This window comes from Dunckerocampus dactyliophorus, chromosome 14 (genome assembly GCF_027744805.1).
Source record: "Dunckerocampus dactyliophorus isolate RoL2022-P2 chromosome 14, RoL_Ddac_1.1, whole genome shotgun sequence".
Taxonomy (NCBI): domain Eukaryota; kingdom Metazoa; phylum Chordata; class Actinopteri; order Syngnathiformes; family Syngnathidae; genus Dunckerocampus; species Dunckerocampus dactyliophorus.
Window position 1 is genome coordinate 20,618,079 of NC_072832.1, and position 15,226 is coordinate 20,633,304.

The 15,226-nt window shown below is 41.0% G+C and overlaps 1 protein-coding gene across 5 annotated transcripts in view; it reads left to right on the top strand.

The window, feature by feature from the left end:
* LOC129194230 (regulating synaptic membrane exocytosis protein 1-like) overlaps positions 1–14,895 on the top strand; it is a 142,560-nt gene extending 127,665 nt beyond the window's left edge. The window contains exons 29-34 of one of the 5 annotated variants that reach the window (XM_054799302.1): positions 871–903; positions 3,015–3,180; positions 5,607–5,719; positions 6,801–6,902; positions 7,046–7,185; positions 10,708–14,895. In XM_054799302.1, the coding sequence (XP_054655277.1) occupies positions 871–903; positions 3,015–3,180; positions 5,607–5,719; positions 6,801–6,902; positions 7,046–7,185; positions 10,708–10,926 (773 nt within the window). In that variant the 3' untranslated portion in view covers positions 10,927–14,895. The remainder of the gene's footprint in view (positions 1–870; positions 904–3,014; positions 3,181–5,606; positions 5,720–6,800; positions 6,903–7,045; positions 7,186–10,707) is intronic. The other 4 variants (XM_054799303.1, XM_054799304.1, XM_054799305.1 and 1 more) reach the window with 4 other exon arrangements.
* The last annotated feature ends 331 nt before the right edge of the window (positions 14,896–15,226 follow it).

Consider the following 15,226-nt stretch of genomic DNA (forward strand, 5'->3'; position numbering starts at 1 on the left):
GCCAGTGGTGGGCCTGCCTCGGCTTCACCGGGTGTATTGAATGGCCGAAACACCCAACGAAGCCGGGCTGCGCAACTGATGATGTGTTGCGTGTGTGAAGCACATCACGGTCCTTGAAAGCCAACCCGTCAAGAGGTTGTGTGGATGTCATTGCCAACTCAAAGCAAGTGCTGACCTAGCAGGGATGGTAATATCTATTCATGGAAATGTGAAGCGGTTATGCATCGGTAGAACACTTTTATTGCATCTCCCATTGTCAGTCATGGGAAGTTATTAAAGCCTAGGTCACAACCAGACGTACGATTTTTGGCGTTCCTCAAATCGTTGTGTTTGTTTTTTTTTCGTGAAGAAAGCAGTTGTAGTGACCATGAAGGAGTAAGATCTTAACATGCATGGAGGAAGTACAAAATATCTGAACGTGCGTTGGTCCACACTAATTACATATGTGGGGTGCACATGTGCCACACGACACACATAGGAGTCCACAAGTGCGACGTACGAAAAAATGTAGATTTTTCCCAAACCTGACATCAGCAAAACATAGGAAAGACACACGCTGGCTGTACGGACGATGCACAAAGACATCCAAAGTGCGTAAGTTTGTCTTGCAAAAAAAGCTGCCAGTCTACAGCTCGAAAATCAGCACGTCACACGCGCACCCTCCTTGTGTTTCTTTTGTTTTTTTGCACGTAGACCAGCCGAAGGAGCTCGTACGACTGGTTGTGACCAAGGCTTTAAAGTCATGTGTACAGTATGCGCCGGTGTCTTTAAGTGTAAGACTACTACACATGCAAAGACATTTATCTGTGTTTCCAGTGCTTTGGTGTTTGTTGTTTTTCATTGGTTTTGTTGTTATGTGTGTTATTTCAGAGGCGGCGGGTAAGGCGGCAGAGAGACAGAAAGGTAAACCGATAGAAAGACAGTGTAGAATGGACCAACAATCTACATATTACGATTAAGTTTAAGTCATACCCAGCACCTATACGTAAAAGTTATGTGCATAAATAAGTGATTTTTTGATATCACGCATTTTACACACAGTAGTGTAAAGTATGGTAAGCTGGTAGTTGCTAATATTTTTGTGGGTTTAAGTACTTGTGTAATATTTAGAAGTAGAGTGCAACTCAGATCATGACAGAGAGGAAAAGTAGTTATCTGTATTCCCAGCCCCCTCCTGACCTCTGTCTCCAGCACGCTCCGATCCTCGTCCTCTTCCATCTATGACTGCTGCATTTCAAGGAGCTAGGAAGTTGGAATATTTCAGACCTCAAACTAGGAAATGTGAAACTATGTCAACTCTGTGTTCCTTTATATGAATTTGGGGCAAATCTCTGCACCCCAACATTGTTGAAGTTCAGATGCACAAGATGCACTAAAAGACTATATAAACTGTATTAATCTGTACATTGGAACCTCGGAACGTCAACATTTTGTGTACATTTGCATCCAAATGGCACGCGTCTGTTATTAATAAACTTTTTTTGTCACAGAACATTCTTGCTAGCAGCTTGACAATACATGGAAACAGGAAGCGGCAGTCAGCTTGGTCACCCATCTATGATGTCATCAGCGGTTGTTTGTTGTTGTTTGCTAACTAACACAGTTACATCACAAGTATCACAAACGCTAACACAAAACACCTTTTTATAGTTTTACAATAATAGTTTTACATGCATGAAAATGTATATAAATGATGAATGAAAGGGATAAGTGAACATTTAAGGTTACTTTTACCTTCATCGAAGACGTGGTTGTTGACAAAGACACCATGTGGCAGCGAGATCAACACGGACACCACCTTGGTGTCTTGCTATGAGTTATTTCTTGAACTCGGTAGTGTTTCTCACCTCAAGTCTCTGCTTTTCTTTTGATCACGGCTGCAAAATAACCCAAAATGGAGCTGAAGAAAGTCGCCAGCATTTTGATAAAGAAGGTGAGAAACGATTGAACTATTGAATTCAGGAAATAAATCATAGCAAAACACCAAGATGGTGTCCGTGTTAATCTCATTGCCATTGTCTTTCAATTCGTGTCAATCAAGTAACCTTAAATGTTTAACATTAATGTGTTATTTATATGCAGTTACAATTGTTTTATGCATATAAAATTATAAAAAGTTGTTTTGTGTTAACATTTTTGAGACTTGTAACTGTGTTAGCTAGCAAAGAACTACAGTCAACCACTGATGACGTCATAGACACGCGACATAGCTGACTTCTGCTTCCTGATTCCATGTATTAGCTAGCTAATAGGCTACTAACAAAGATGTTTTGTGATAAAAATACTTAAAGAACACAGTTAGACTCACTTAGTGTATTAATAACATGACAAGATGTGCGACATATTGTATGCTAACTGGAAAATGTGCACAAGCCGAGGCAAAATTTTGGTGAAAATGAGTTAACCGAAAAACACGCCAACTGAGGTTCCACTGTACTTACTATTGACCGTGCTTTCTGTCACTGCATTTGGCTGGAATGCATTGAGATCTGACCTTGTCAGCGGACTTCCCAGTAGTCTGAAATGCAGCAAAAGTGTTGAATGTGGTTCAGTTCTTAAAGAAGCCAGAAAAATCACCATTTGGACTTCTGCATTATTTACTAGTGGTGAAACATCTGGTTTGAACTTTCAACAGCAGGTTTTTGGAAAGAGCTGAATCCCTCATCTTAGTTTGGATGATGGCTGCATGCGTTTTTATCCCCAAATATCACCTTTTAAACATTTAAACATAGGTGAACTAAATATGCCATTGTAAGGGGCGCCGCCACTCATCACCAAAAATATCCTTCCAATTCACATGGTGCAAATTAGTCAGGTCACCATGGACGATTTGTTTGCCTGCGCGCTGTGATGTTATCAGGGTTGTCAGACCTTCTTTGAAATCTCCAGAAAAAGCACAACACATGAATTTGAGAAGTCACTTGTTTCATGTCATGTCTGATAACTGATAATATCCTCAGTGAAAAAGTTCATGCAAGCGCAAACTCTAAACTGAAATTTCTTGTTTGCCACAGAATCATCAGCGGGTAAGAAGGTGTCTAAGGCCGGCAGCAGCAGCATCCAAAGGAGCGTGGAGACGGGCAGGGCGGTGGAGTACCCACGAGGAGGGTCAGCCATGAACCGTCAGGCCAGTAGGGAATCTACTGATGGCAGCATGAACAGCTACAGCTCTGAGGGAAAGTAAGTACACCCTACACCATTAGATCTAGAAATGTACGGCATGTAGTATTGTACCTTCAAGCAATTTCAGTGTATAATATTGCTAATTTGCAAATTAATGGAAAAAGGATTGGCTTAAACCAGTGGTTCTCAACCGGTTTAAATGAAAAGCCATGACCCAAATTGCTCAACAAGAGACAGGTGTGGAACATTCAACGCAGTGCGTAAAGCGCCAAATTACTTTTGTATTTTATTTGCCCAGGCAAAGACTCGCGACCCACTGAAAATGGGTCTGCTTTCGGGTTGTGACCCACCAGTTGAGAATCACCGACCTAAACCATTGAATATGACAGCCTGGATGAATGAGTTTTGTATAAAGGCTCTTCTGCTGCTGCAGAGTGTTATGGGGAGGATGAGAAGGTCCATTTTCCTGATGGCAAGCAATTTGCTCGGTTCAGGTGTCACAAGAGCTCGCAAGATTAAACAGTAACAAGTAGAGATGCTCCGAATGATCGTCTGCCGATCAGTATCGGACGATTTCCATGAAAACACACATGATCGGCATATGCTGATAAATGCCTTTCAACGCCGATCACAAAAGCCTGTGGCTAGCACTACTGCAGCTGTAGCGACCCCTGCGTACAGTGTAGTGTCTTAACCTAACATACATCTTAGGTAGCGTCCTCCTTCCACTTTCCTTCACACTGCACAGGCGTGCCAAAACAAAACATGAAAAATAACTTGCGATGGAAGCACATAAAACAACTTTTAACACCCCCATCCCCCTGTTAATTATTATTTTTTATTAGTAATTGCCTATTTTTGGGGGCCTATGGTAGTCAGGAGACCTTGGAATTGTCCTGACTTTCCCCCCCTTATACTATACACCTGGCTAATAGCACTCATCATACATAAATGTAAAAATGTATAATTAATCCATGTGATCAGCATCGCTATCAACTCACTCATGGATGATCGGTTTCGGAACCGGCAGCATAAAAACCCTGATCGGAGCCAGAGCATCCCTAGTGCCAAGATTTCTCTTTCAGAAAAAAACCATCTCATGGGCTCAAGGCCTGGGGTGATAATAAATAAATGTATTAATTACACTATAAATGAAAATGAACTTGATCATTTTGCTGGCTCAATATATAACCATTTGCATGCGTGTCTGTTTTCCTTGCCTCCCGCCTCCAAACAGGCAGGAAGCGGCTTCACTCTGTGCATTGGATTCAGCACCTTACCACGTTTGTTCCATAGAACAACAGCATGAACGAAGTGAGCCCTTATGTTAATCATACAGTCTCTTTGCCTTGGTGGGTAGAGGCGGGGCTGCTATCATACACACAGAGTGCAGAAGAGTGTAACAGTAGAAATTAAATTAGTAGATTGCAATGTAATTATATATATAGAAATGTATTTATATAGAAATGTTTTTTTTCATTGTACTTTTTTTAAACGTAATGGTAACATCTTGTCTTGTCTCGTTCTCGCAGACCCAATCTCGTACATCGTCTCGTCTCGTGAACCGAGTGTCTCGTGACACACCTAGTGCTCAGTGATCTGTTGTCCCACCCTGACCCAAACAACTTCATCTTTAGTCCCATGGTGTCACTAGCCTCCTCCCTGCTAGTGTCCCCTGCCACTGATGCTGCATAGAACGGCAAAGTAGATGGCACTCGCTACCACAGACTGGTCTCCAACAGTTGCCGCACATTTAAGAATCTGAGCCTCGTCTGCAAATACAGTCCCCAGCATCGTCCAATCCAGTCCATTGTTCATGTATACAAGTACTTGTACTGCTCCACTATCTCAGTATACTCCCCTACGATGGTAACTGTCTTAGTGCTGTCCCTGGTCCTCCTAAAGTCCACCGCTTGTTCCTCGGTTTGCTAGTGATAAGGACCAGTTCCTGCTGCACAAGTCCACAAAGCTGTCAAGCAGCTCGCTGTATCCAGTCCAGTCCATCTCTAATACACCACAGAGTCATCAGAGAGCTTCTACGGGGTTGCACAGTTATACTGGAGGTCTGAGGTGTACGATGTGAGCAGAAAAGTAGACATGACAGTTCTGACATTACTGACCACAACATCAGCGAGTGTGCAAAATGATAAGTTCTCAGTGATCCAGGAGACCCATCCGAAACATCTTCTCACTTTTACCTCCAGGAGTGAGTGAACACGATGCATCAGATAGATGGCGGCTTCATACACACCAACATGCAGCTGGGAGGAAAACTGCAGAGAGTCAGGTTTCACCTGTGGTCGTAGGCGGCCCACAATCAATCTCTCCATCACCTTCACGGTGTGTTGTCAACAGTCATTGAGACAAGATGGGGTGGCTTTCTTAGCACAAAAAAATCTCTGCAGCGGTGGATGGGCAACTACGAGTCCGATATATCGTACTTGGTTTCCGTGTCTGTTATTGTGTGTGAATGTGTGTTTCAGTCTGATCTTCTCAGGGATGAGGTTGGGTGCTGACAGCCAGTTCAGTGACTTTCTGGATGGTTTAGGGCCCGGTCAGCTGGTGGGCCGGCAAACACTGGCAACACCTGCAATGGGTAAGTGTTGACTCGTGGAGGTGAGAATGTCACGGGTGTTCCCACCTTTTCCACTTCGGGCCACATGGTGAAAAATGAAAGGATGCAGAGATATGCTGAGAAGTTATATACTGCATATTCCAAGAAAAACACTGCATCTGAGCTTTGTGATTATACTGTAGGTGAAAAAGCTTATTATTAGCATCAAGTTTGGTTTTTGCTCTTTTTTTTCCAATTTTTGCTGTTTCTTTTTTAATTTTCCAAATGTTTCAATAATCTTCCTAAATAATCTTTGGACATTTTATTCACGTAATATTATATCTTTTTTTCCATTATAATATTTTCACCTTATTCCCCTAATATTCTAACTTTTTCCCCAACCTAATTTACCAAAATTGACGCTTTTGTTTTGGTTTGTTTGTCTCTTATAATATTAGGACTTTAAAAAAGAATGTATTTTTTCTTTAATACTTCAACTGTACTACTGCTACTACAATGACATTATTTTTCCTCACAATATTACAAGTTTATTCTGGTAAAATTCTGCTTTTTTTTTGTTAGAACACTACTATTTTCTCTTAGTGTTTTGACTTTGTTCTCTTAAAATTACTGATATTGTTTTCTCCTGTTGTCGTTTTTTTTTTTTCATTTTCCAACTCTTTCAACTTTCTTCTTGTCAATTTTTTTCTGGTAATTATGACCCATATTTTGACATTATTCTCATAACATTAAAACTTTTTCCGAAACTTCGTTTTCCAACCTGTACAATTGTATTAGTTGTTTGGTTTTTATAATATGATGACACAAGTATGATGTCTTTTTTCAATATTTCAACTTTATGCCACTAAAATTACCTTATTATCATGAAATTACTGTTGATTTTTTCCATTTTTGCTGGGTTTTTTTTTTTTAGTTTTTTTGTTAAATTATATGTGTCATGGGCCAATAAAAACAAAAAACTCCCCGATTGATCCCCCGGGACACACTTTGGATACCACTGCAATAGGTCATTTATTAAATGATAATCTTATTGTTATGATATCTAAATACTTGCAATTTTACTTCACTGGATTTTGTTCGTGTGTTTTCCCCACATATACAGGTGATGTTCAAATTGGTTTGATGGATAAGAAAGGACAGTTGGAGGTGGAGGTGATCAGGGCGCGAGGCCTTACTCCCAAACCGGGCTCCAAATCCCTCCCAGGTAAGAAATTTCCCTCGCCACTTCTTCCTGTTTGCATCTCTCTCACTTTGCAGGACATCACTATACCCAAAATGTGCTCTCCATTCCTTCACTCCTTAGTGCCTCATTTTGTAATCCCTTTAACTCCATCACTGCATCCTCAGCTCCCTACGTCAAGGTGTACCTGCTGGATAATGGAAATTGTAAAGCCAAAAAGAAAACGAAGATTGCACGAAAGACCCTGGAGCCTCTGTACCAGCAGCATCTGCTCTTTGAAGAGAGTCCTCAGGGCAAGGTGCTTCAGGTAATCTCCCGTGCGTGCGTGCGTGTGTGTGTGTGTGAGACAGACATATCAAGAATGGATAATAACAGCATTAATCCAAAAAAAAAATTGAAGTTTCTGTCAAACTTTTTTTTTTTTCTTACAGGAGAGGTACGATTTTTTTGTTGGACTAAGTTTTGTGTATTTTTGTTAACTCATCACTTGTGTCTTATCAATATTGTGTCTCATTAGTCGTTCCCCTCTCCTTCCTGTTAGTACAGTAAATCCCTGCTTTTTTTTTTGCGAAAAAAGGGTAATTGAGACCCCCATAAAAATGTCTATTTTTGATACCGGTTGATATCTTGGGACAAGGCACGGGCTGGAATGAGAGTCCGACAATATGATAACCTTGGGCACAAACATCATGGTTTCCACGGTATTAGAATTACAGCTCTAATATGTGTTATTTTGAAATATCTGTATTGAAAAGAAGAGAAAAAAAACGTTACTGTTGAACAGTCATTTTTAAACAACATAACAGAGCAGGATGGAAGTGGAACCTATGTATTTAAATTGCATAACTGAATTCTTTCGAAATAAATCACAAATGAATGCAGTTCTTAATGCAGTGTACGGTGACTAATCCTGCGACTCATGTCACAAGACCACAAATATTTTCTTACTAAAAACAACGCAAAATGCAGATAAATGCAATGACTGGCTGAATCAGTGCCTCAAAAATGGCCACAACATAAATAATAATTTTAAAAAACTTTGTTATGTTTTGTCATTTATTGAATGTGCAGGTCACGACGTGTCCACAAGTGTTCTGGAGTTGTTGGATTATGTATTTGCGGAGTTTATATTCATTTGCTTGCATCACCAAGTTTCACTTCCATTTGGTCATGTGATTGTTGTTAGCAACTGTTGCTAAGCACGTGTTGCTTGTTGTTCAGTGGAGATTGAGGGTTTATATCACTTACCCTCGGCTTCTGTCTCCTTCTGAATCACATCTGCACATTTGGTAACATGTCGATGGACAACGATAACAGCGTGACAGTATCGGTGGAGTAACGACACGTGTGCTTTCGTCGAGTTCTGCCACCGAGTGCTACCGTGCATGCGCATAACAAGGAAACCTGTTGTAAATGTGCATCCCGTGGGAGGAATCTTTCACGTGAATTCAATGTTTTCACTTAATAATGCTACATTTGTGTATTTTGTCATTTACTATACGTTGTACGCTGCAACGTGGAGTGTCATTACGTGTGTTTACACTACAAGCGATGAAACGATGACATTTGCGACTTACTTGGTTATGATATTCATGTTAACATGTTAAAAATGTACTTAAATAGTGTTATGTGCTTACACATCAGTTCGATAGCAGCAAAACCAGTTTAAATACACACTAAATCCACACGCTACGGGACGCCAAACTTTTCGAGGGCACACGTCTTGTCACACCGCTAGCTAGGCCGCGATGGTTAAGTTGCCGACATTTGGCAACACAGCTCACGCCCGTGGTTTCAGAACATGGAAGCCCACATAGTGGCCACTCTGGACCTCCACTTTCTCTCAGACCGGAGGACGGTATGATGGACTGTTTTAGCGGGTTTGAAACCGTGACGTTTTCATACCGTGGTATGCCTTGGAACTGGTAACCGGTCCATGCCTACCTACCTGGTACGATAATAAATAAATTAATTAACGACACCATTAAAATGAAAATTAACTCGGTCATTTTGCCGGCCTCGATATATTGCCGTGTGCATGCATTAGAGCTGTCTTCGACTAAGGATTTTCATAGCTGATTTTGTCTGTAGTCGACTGTCAATTTTTTTTTTTTTCATTATTTTTTAGCGCACAGCTAATGGGGATCCCTACAAATAAACAGATTTCATTTTGAACTTTTTCCACCTCAAAGAAAAAGGCTAAAACACTCAGATAAACGATGATAGGTGAGCAACAACAGTACCTTTATTCATTTAGAGACACAGAAACCAAGATGAACAAAAGCCAAACACGGTCACTTTCGGCAAGTGGGCATACCACACATTAGCCAGGTGCACATAAAATAGGAACAGCATGGTTTGCCAAAACTCTCAGTAAGCAGCCTCATTTGTTGGATTAAAATCCACAGTGGGAATATAACATGAAGGCTTACTCGTTGTAAACGATGCGCCATGTTGGGTGTTGTTGGGGCATATGGAAAAAGCTGCTTGATTGAAATTTTCAGTTAATTTGGAGCCATTGATACGTACAAATATATATAATCCTGTCCTGTCTTTTATCTTTTTTCAATAAAACAGACATTGTATGTAAAAATTAGGGCTGTCAAAAATAGCGCCTGTTCCAACGGCAAACGGAAGCCGAGTGTAGTGTCCCCACAGAGTCGCACAAGGTTTGACGCTTTTTTGTGACTTTATTCTGACCTTAACACATCAACAGTAGTGCAATTCCAACATCACATACGTATCAAGGTACATCGGTGTATCTCCCACTCGCAAACACATCTCTAGTCCTCCTCGGGACAACGCTTCCTCTTTGTCACTGGAAAACCGCAAGATGCATTCAGGGACACTCCGAACATCGCAACAACATCTTTATCATACGTGTATGTGTGGCCTAAATAAACAGAAGGACAAAGAAAAGCAAGAAGTGGGATATTCTTGTCACTCACTTTGTAACTCTTAATGCGGACGAACAATTTGTTGCATTAAATATGCTTGGAAATCCCGGAAACTAAACTCAAAACATGTGAATTCAACTTGAGTTGGGTGGTGTCTTTGAATGTAACCCCTCACATGGTTAAAGTTTGATTCAAATGTTCTGCTACAATTAAAGAAACTAGTGTCAGGCAAATAGAGTTCCATACATGTGTGCTGTCTTTTAGCTTGATTTAAATTTTCAGTCAGAGCCGTTAATACGTACAAATATATATAATCCTGTCCTGCCTTTGATCTTTTGTCAATAAAATACATCAAAAATGGGCATATTTCAGACATAGTCGCAAATGGTGATTAACGGTGATTAATTAATTTGAAAACTGTGATTAATCTGATTGAAAATTTTAATCATTTGACAGCCCTAGCCATGTTCAGCACCCAATGTAGTCAGAATCTTGGTCACATGACGTGTTCATCCAATTCGATGGTGAGGTTGATAGTCGAATCAGACTCCTCTGGATGGAATCTTCAAATGGTCTGTGATGCTAAGACACCCCTGGTACAAACATTTAGCATTAGAATGGCCTGAAGAGCTGCTTACGTTCAAATAAGACAACAGTAAATGCAGAATAAGTGGCTGGTTTCTTGTGTTTGCGTCCTAATCCAGGCCGCAATCCACCTGTTGAGGACCTCCGGTCTCTTTGGTTCTTCAGCTTGTTCAGCTGTTTAGTCTTGCCTCAACCTTTCTTGTTCTGTCTGCTGTGTCATCTGTGAGTGTTTGATTACAGCCCTTTTGGGTAGTTGGCGTGTTTTAAAAATATAGAGGCGTTGTCTTTGGGTCCTTTTGCCTTTTTACCAACCTGCACATTCACGACGCTGCTCTTCTCTCCTGTAGGTGATAGTGTGGGGCGACTATGGACGGTTGGACCACAAATGTTTTATGGGTGTAGCACAGATCTTACTGGAGGATTTGGATCTCTCAAGCACGGTGATCGGATGGTACAAACTCTTTCCACCGTCCTCATTGGTGGATCCGACTCTAGCTCCGCTTACACGACTGGCGTCTCAGACATCATTGGACAGCTCAGGACCAGCCCCGGGTGTTCGGTCCTAGTGACCGTGATGACACGAACCCTCCAAAATCCCTTCAATGACAAAATAGAGGAACACAGAGGTTGGCAAAATGCCCGATCTCGGTGAAACAATAAAAGCCAGACAGAGAGACGGCGAATGAGCGAGGGAGAGATAGAACGAGCCAATCAGCGCTTCAAAGGAGTCTGACAATCATTTCTCACACCTTCCCTTCTTTCTCTACTTGAGCCTTTTGTTTTGCAAGCTTGGTCATTTGTGTTCCTCTGAGCTGCAGGTTTATGTCCACCTTCATGATCTTTTCTCTGGATTGGATTTCTATCATGTATCTTTTTTCCTTTTTTTTTTTTACTTTTGTGCACCTGATAGCTAGCAGTGCTAGAAACTCTGTGTTGGAGTTCCTAAGGGGTCAAACTGATACACCTTCATGTGGATCAATGCCTGCCTGAGATCTCCATTGGCATTGATGAGTGTAGCTGAGAACGAGGGGCTGCTGTTTGCCATGGTTTGCTAAACTTTTTAAGTAAGACACACACACACACACACACACACATTCTGATTCCTTGCCTTGTTGTGAGATATGAACGGAAGCACAAGAGAGTGGCAGCAAAGGTTTTGATCTTTGTGTGAACAGGAAATAATACACGCCAAATGTACGTGCTTTTTATGCTTTACAGTAATCCCTCGCCACTTTGCACTATGGATCAGTTTTTCAAAAATATATTAATGAATCATGCTGTTTTATGTTTGAATACGGGCTACTATTAGTCAAAGGAAATCTGCTTATTTAAAGAAATGTTACGTATTTGGGCCTGAATGGAGCATTTTCGATCATAACATGACTAAATGAAGTAAAATCCAAATATACGGCATTCAGAAGACACATTCAAAGACGTTGCGTAGATATGTAGTATTCTAAACTGGTCACTAGGTGTCAGTAGTGTTACGGTAATGTCCGATGACACACACAGGCACCAGACTTGATCACCGCAACAACAAATTGAACTCTGAATCCCTGACGTCGCTCCTTGTCTGCTCACCACTTAGCTCCCCATCATCAGAACACATTTACAGCAACACACATTTATGTCTTAAATGTCTTATTTTCTCTTATTTTATCTACTATATTGGGTAATGGAACTGTAAAGGTGACTATAGGGGTGTTATTTCATGTCTAGAGGGCTCTAATAATGTTAAAAATGGTATTTAGAAGGTTGTAAACAGGTTTTCTATGCTCTAACTATGAAAATGTTCCATATCTAAATAAGGAATCTTACTTTGGGGAAATTCACTTATCACTGTCGGGTCTGGCGGCAGTTAACCGCCATAAACGAGGGATTACTGCAGGGGTGTCCAAAGTGCAGCACATTAAAAAAATACAATTACAGAACAAAACAATAGAAATAGAAAAAAACAGCAGTAGTTTGACCTGAATAAAGTCTAAATATTAGGAGAATAAAGTAGAATATAACAAGAACAAAATGTTACCATAATAAAGTTGGAATATTAAAGAAAAACTGTAATTTTCTAAAGTGGGAATGATATGAGAGACAAATCAAAGAATGAAGGTGGACATTCAGGTGGGGGAAAAGTGATGATATTAGGAGAATAAATTCAAAATGTTACAGGAAAAAAGTTGTCATCTTATGAGAACAAAGTCGTAATATTCAGAGGAAAAAACATTTTTTTCGCATTGAGTTTAAATATTAAAGAAAAACTGTTGTTTTTTTAAGTGCTACTATTATGAGAGAGAAAACAAAGAATTAAGTTGCAAATGTTGGAAAATTTGGTTGGGAAAAATTGATATTATTATGAGAATAAAGTCAAAATATTATGGGAATAAAGTCATAACATTACAAGACAAAGAAAATGTAAATGTGCAAATATTTGGAAAAATAACCAGCAACAGATGGAAAAAGGAGCAAAAAAAAGTGTAATTTCAGGAGAAAAAGTTGATACCAGTTATGCGCTTCTTCACTGATATCCCAAAGGCTGTTTCTTATTGGAGTACACGTAACCTGTTAACAAATGACCATGAGCTGGTTTGTAAAATGCCAAATGGAAAACGTGTCCCATCCGCCCTTTGACTTTTCAGTATGCGACCTTTGATGAAAATGTTTGGACACCCCTGGATTGCCGCATTTAGAATTTCCGTTCTTTTGTTTAACGTTCACGGTACCGCCCTGTCCCAACCCCCAGCTGCATGCATGTTTTGTTCATTTCATTTACTTTCACTTCTGTTTTTTTTTTTGCTGCTTTATTTTATTTGTTGAACTCGACGACAAAAGAAATGAACAAATCTTGAAAAAAAGAGAAAAAGAAAGAAAAAAGACGCTGCTGTGTGTGTTAGTTCCACATACTTTTAGACCAGCTTGTACGTTGCATGTTCTTGTACAGTTTGCTTGTACTGAATATGAATACAAACTGAGAAATCGCCAAGCCGATCCTCACCCCGACCGAGGGGGTAGTGTCTACCCGGCCACGCCTTCCACTCTGGGTCTCACTATTCATATCAAGAATTGCTCCTTTTTGCCCTTTGAATGCCAGTGCTGTGCTGTAGTACGGAGCATACTGGTCCCCCCCTGCTGATCATGACCATGTAATTGTAGTGTCAGTTTGCCAGCTCCAGACAGAGATAGAGAATGTGTGTAAAAGAGCTATACGTTAGGAGTTGAAAGAAATGATCGAGATAGAGATATATATGAATATATAAACGAGTGTACCTGCACACCTTGTACATAGAAAACCAGGAGAGGTTGTGGACAAGACAAACATCAGTGACACACACACACACACACACGCATTTCTGTGTTTTGTTGATTTGTTTTGCTTGGAGAGAAAGTGTCATCCTTTTGTTGAGCTCTAGCTGCTGAGCGGTGCTGAGCCACAGGGGGGCGCTGAAAGGCCCTATGTGTGTGTTTTTTTGTTTTTTTTCCCCAAGAAAGCAGAAACGGCTGAACGGTTGTTTTTCTTTCCACGAACTCCCTCCTTCTGTTCAAATCTGTTGGTTGGGACCGGACATCTAGAACCGATGAAGAATCTGATTTTGCAGACCCGCGTTGCTGATGTTTGTGTTGAAACTCTCGGCAGTGTGGCCGACTGCCCTTTCCTTTGTCAGTATTACTTGACAAATACTGATTGTTTACAGCCCATGGCTCCCCGAACCCAAACCACGATGCTAGACGAAAGACGGAGAAGTATTCACTGCAACAGTTCTTGTTTGTATAACAGATGTGGCTCTACTGATGTGTATGTTTTATATTCAAGAGTTCATTTTTATTATTTACAAATAAAAGACTGTGCAGAAGAAGACAGCTGCTCTTTCCAAAGAAAATGCCTCGTTATTACCAGTTCCTAGCGGCAGAGCCGAAGACAACATGCAAAGAAAACATTGGAAAGATCGTTCCAGTTGTCTCTCGGATCCACTCGCTAGAGACAAGGTAAGAGAGGTGACTTGACATTATTCGTATTTCCTGATTTTCAATCAGTTCATCTGCAGGCTGCACTGTGCATCTTGGCCCACGTTCACAGATTCCCATTGTCTGAGAGGTGAGCTACGCTAGCCTAAAAGCTGTCGCTGTCAACTCGTTGCCCAAAGAAAACTGCACTTTTTGGGGGAGGATTTTGCCCCTCATCCACAGTCCTTATGTGAAACATGAACACATATGTCTTTCTCTTTTGTGTGCGTTCTAAAGATATAAAAGCAGATCAAATGAGACAGCTAGGAACGCGCGTAATGGGATGCACCTATTCCGCCTATAAAGCATCTGCAAAAAACTCCCAAAATGGTCCGTTTAAATAATGTGACCTGTATCTTAACCAAGCTGCAGGGATATTGTCATCCATCCACTGGGGGTATGCTGGAGCCTATCCCAGCTGACTTAGGGCGAGGTACACCCTGGACTGGTCACCAGCCAATCAACCATTCACACTCACATTCATACCTATGGACAATTTAGAGCCGCCAATTAAGCTAACGTGCATGTTTTTGGAATGTGGGAGGAAACCGGAGTACCCGGAGAAGAGCCACGTACGCACGGGCGAGAACATGCAATCTCCACACAGGGATGCCCAACGGACATCTGAACCCAGATCTCCTGACTGTGTGGTCAACGTGCTAACCACTAGGCCACCGTGCGGCCCGATATTTTTATTGTTATTGTTATTAACATTGTTACGCTGAAGAACTGCGTTACTGGCGTGCTGACACCTCGCCACACCACACCGGCTAGCTACTAGCCGGCTAGCGACTAGCTTCGACACACATTTGCTCTCAGGCTGCTACCAAAAGGTAACGCTACATATTGTTTTTGAGGAAAAGTGAA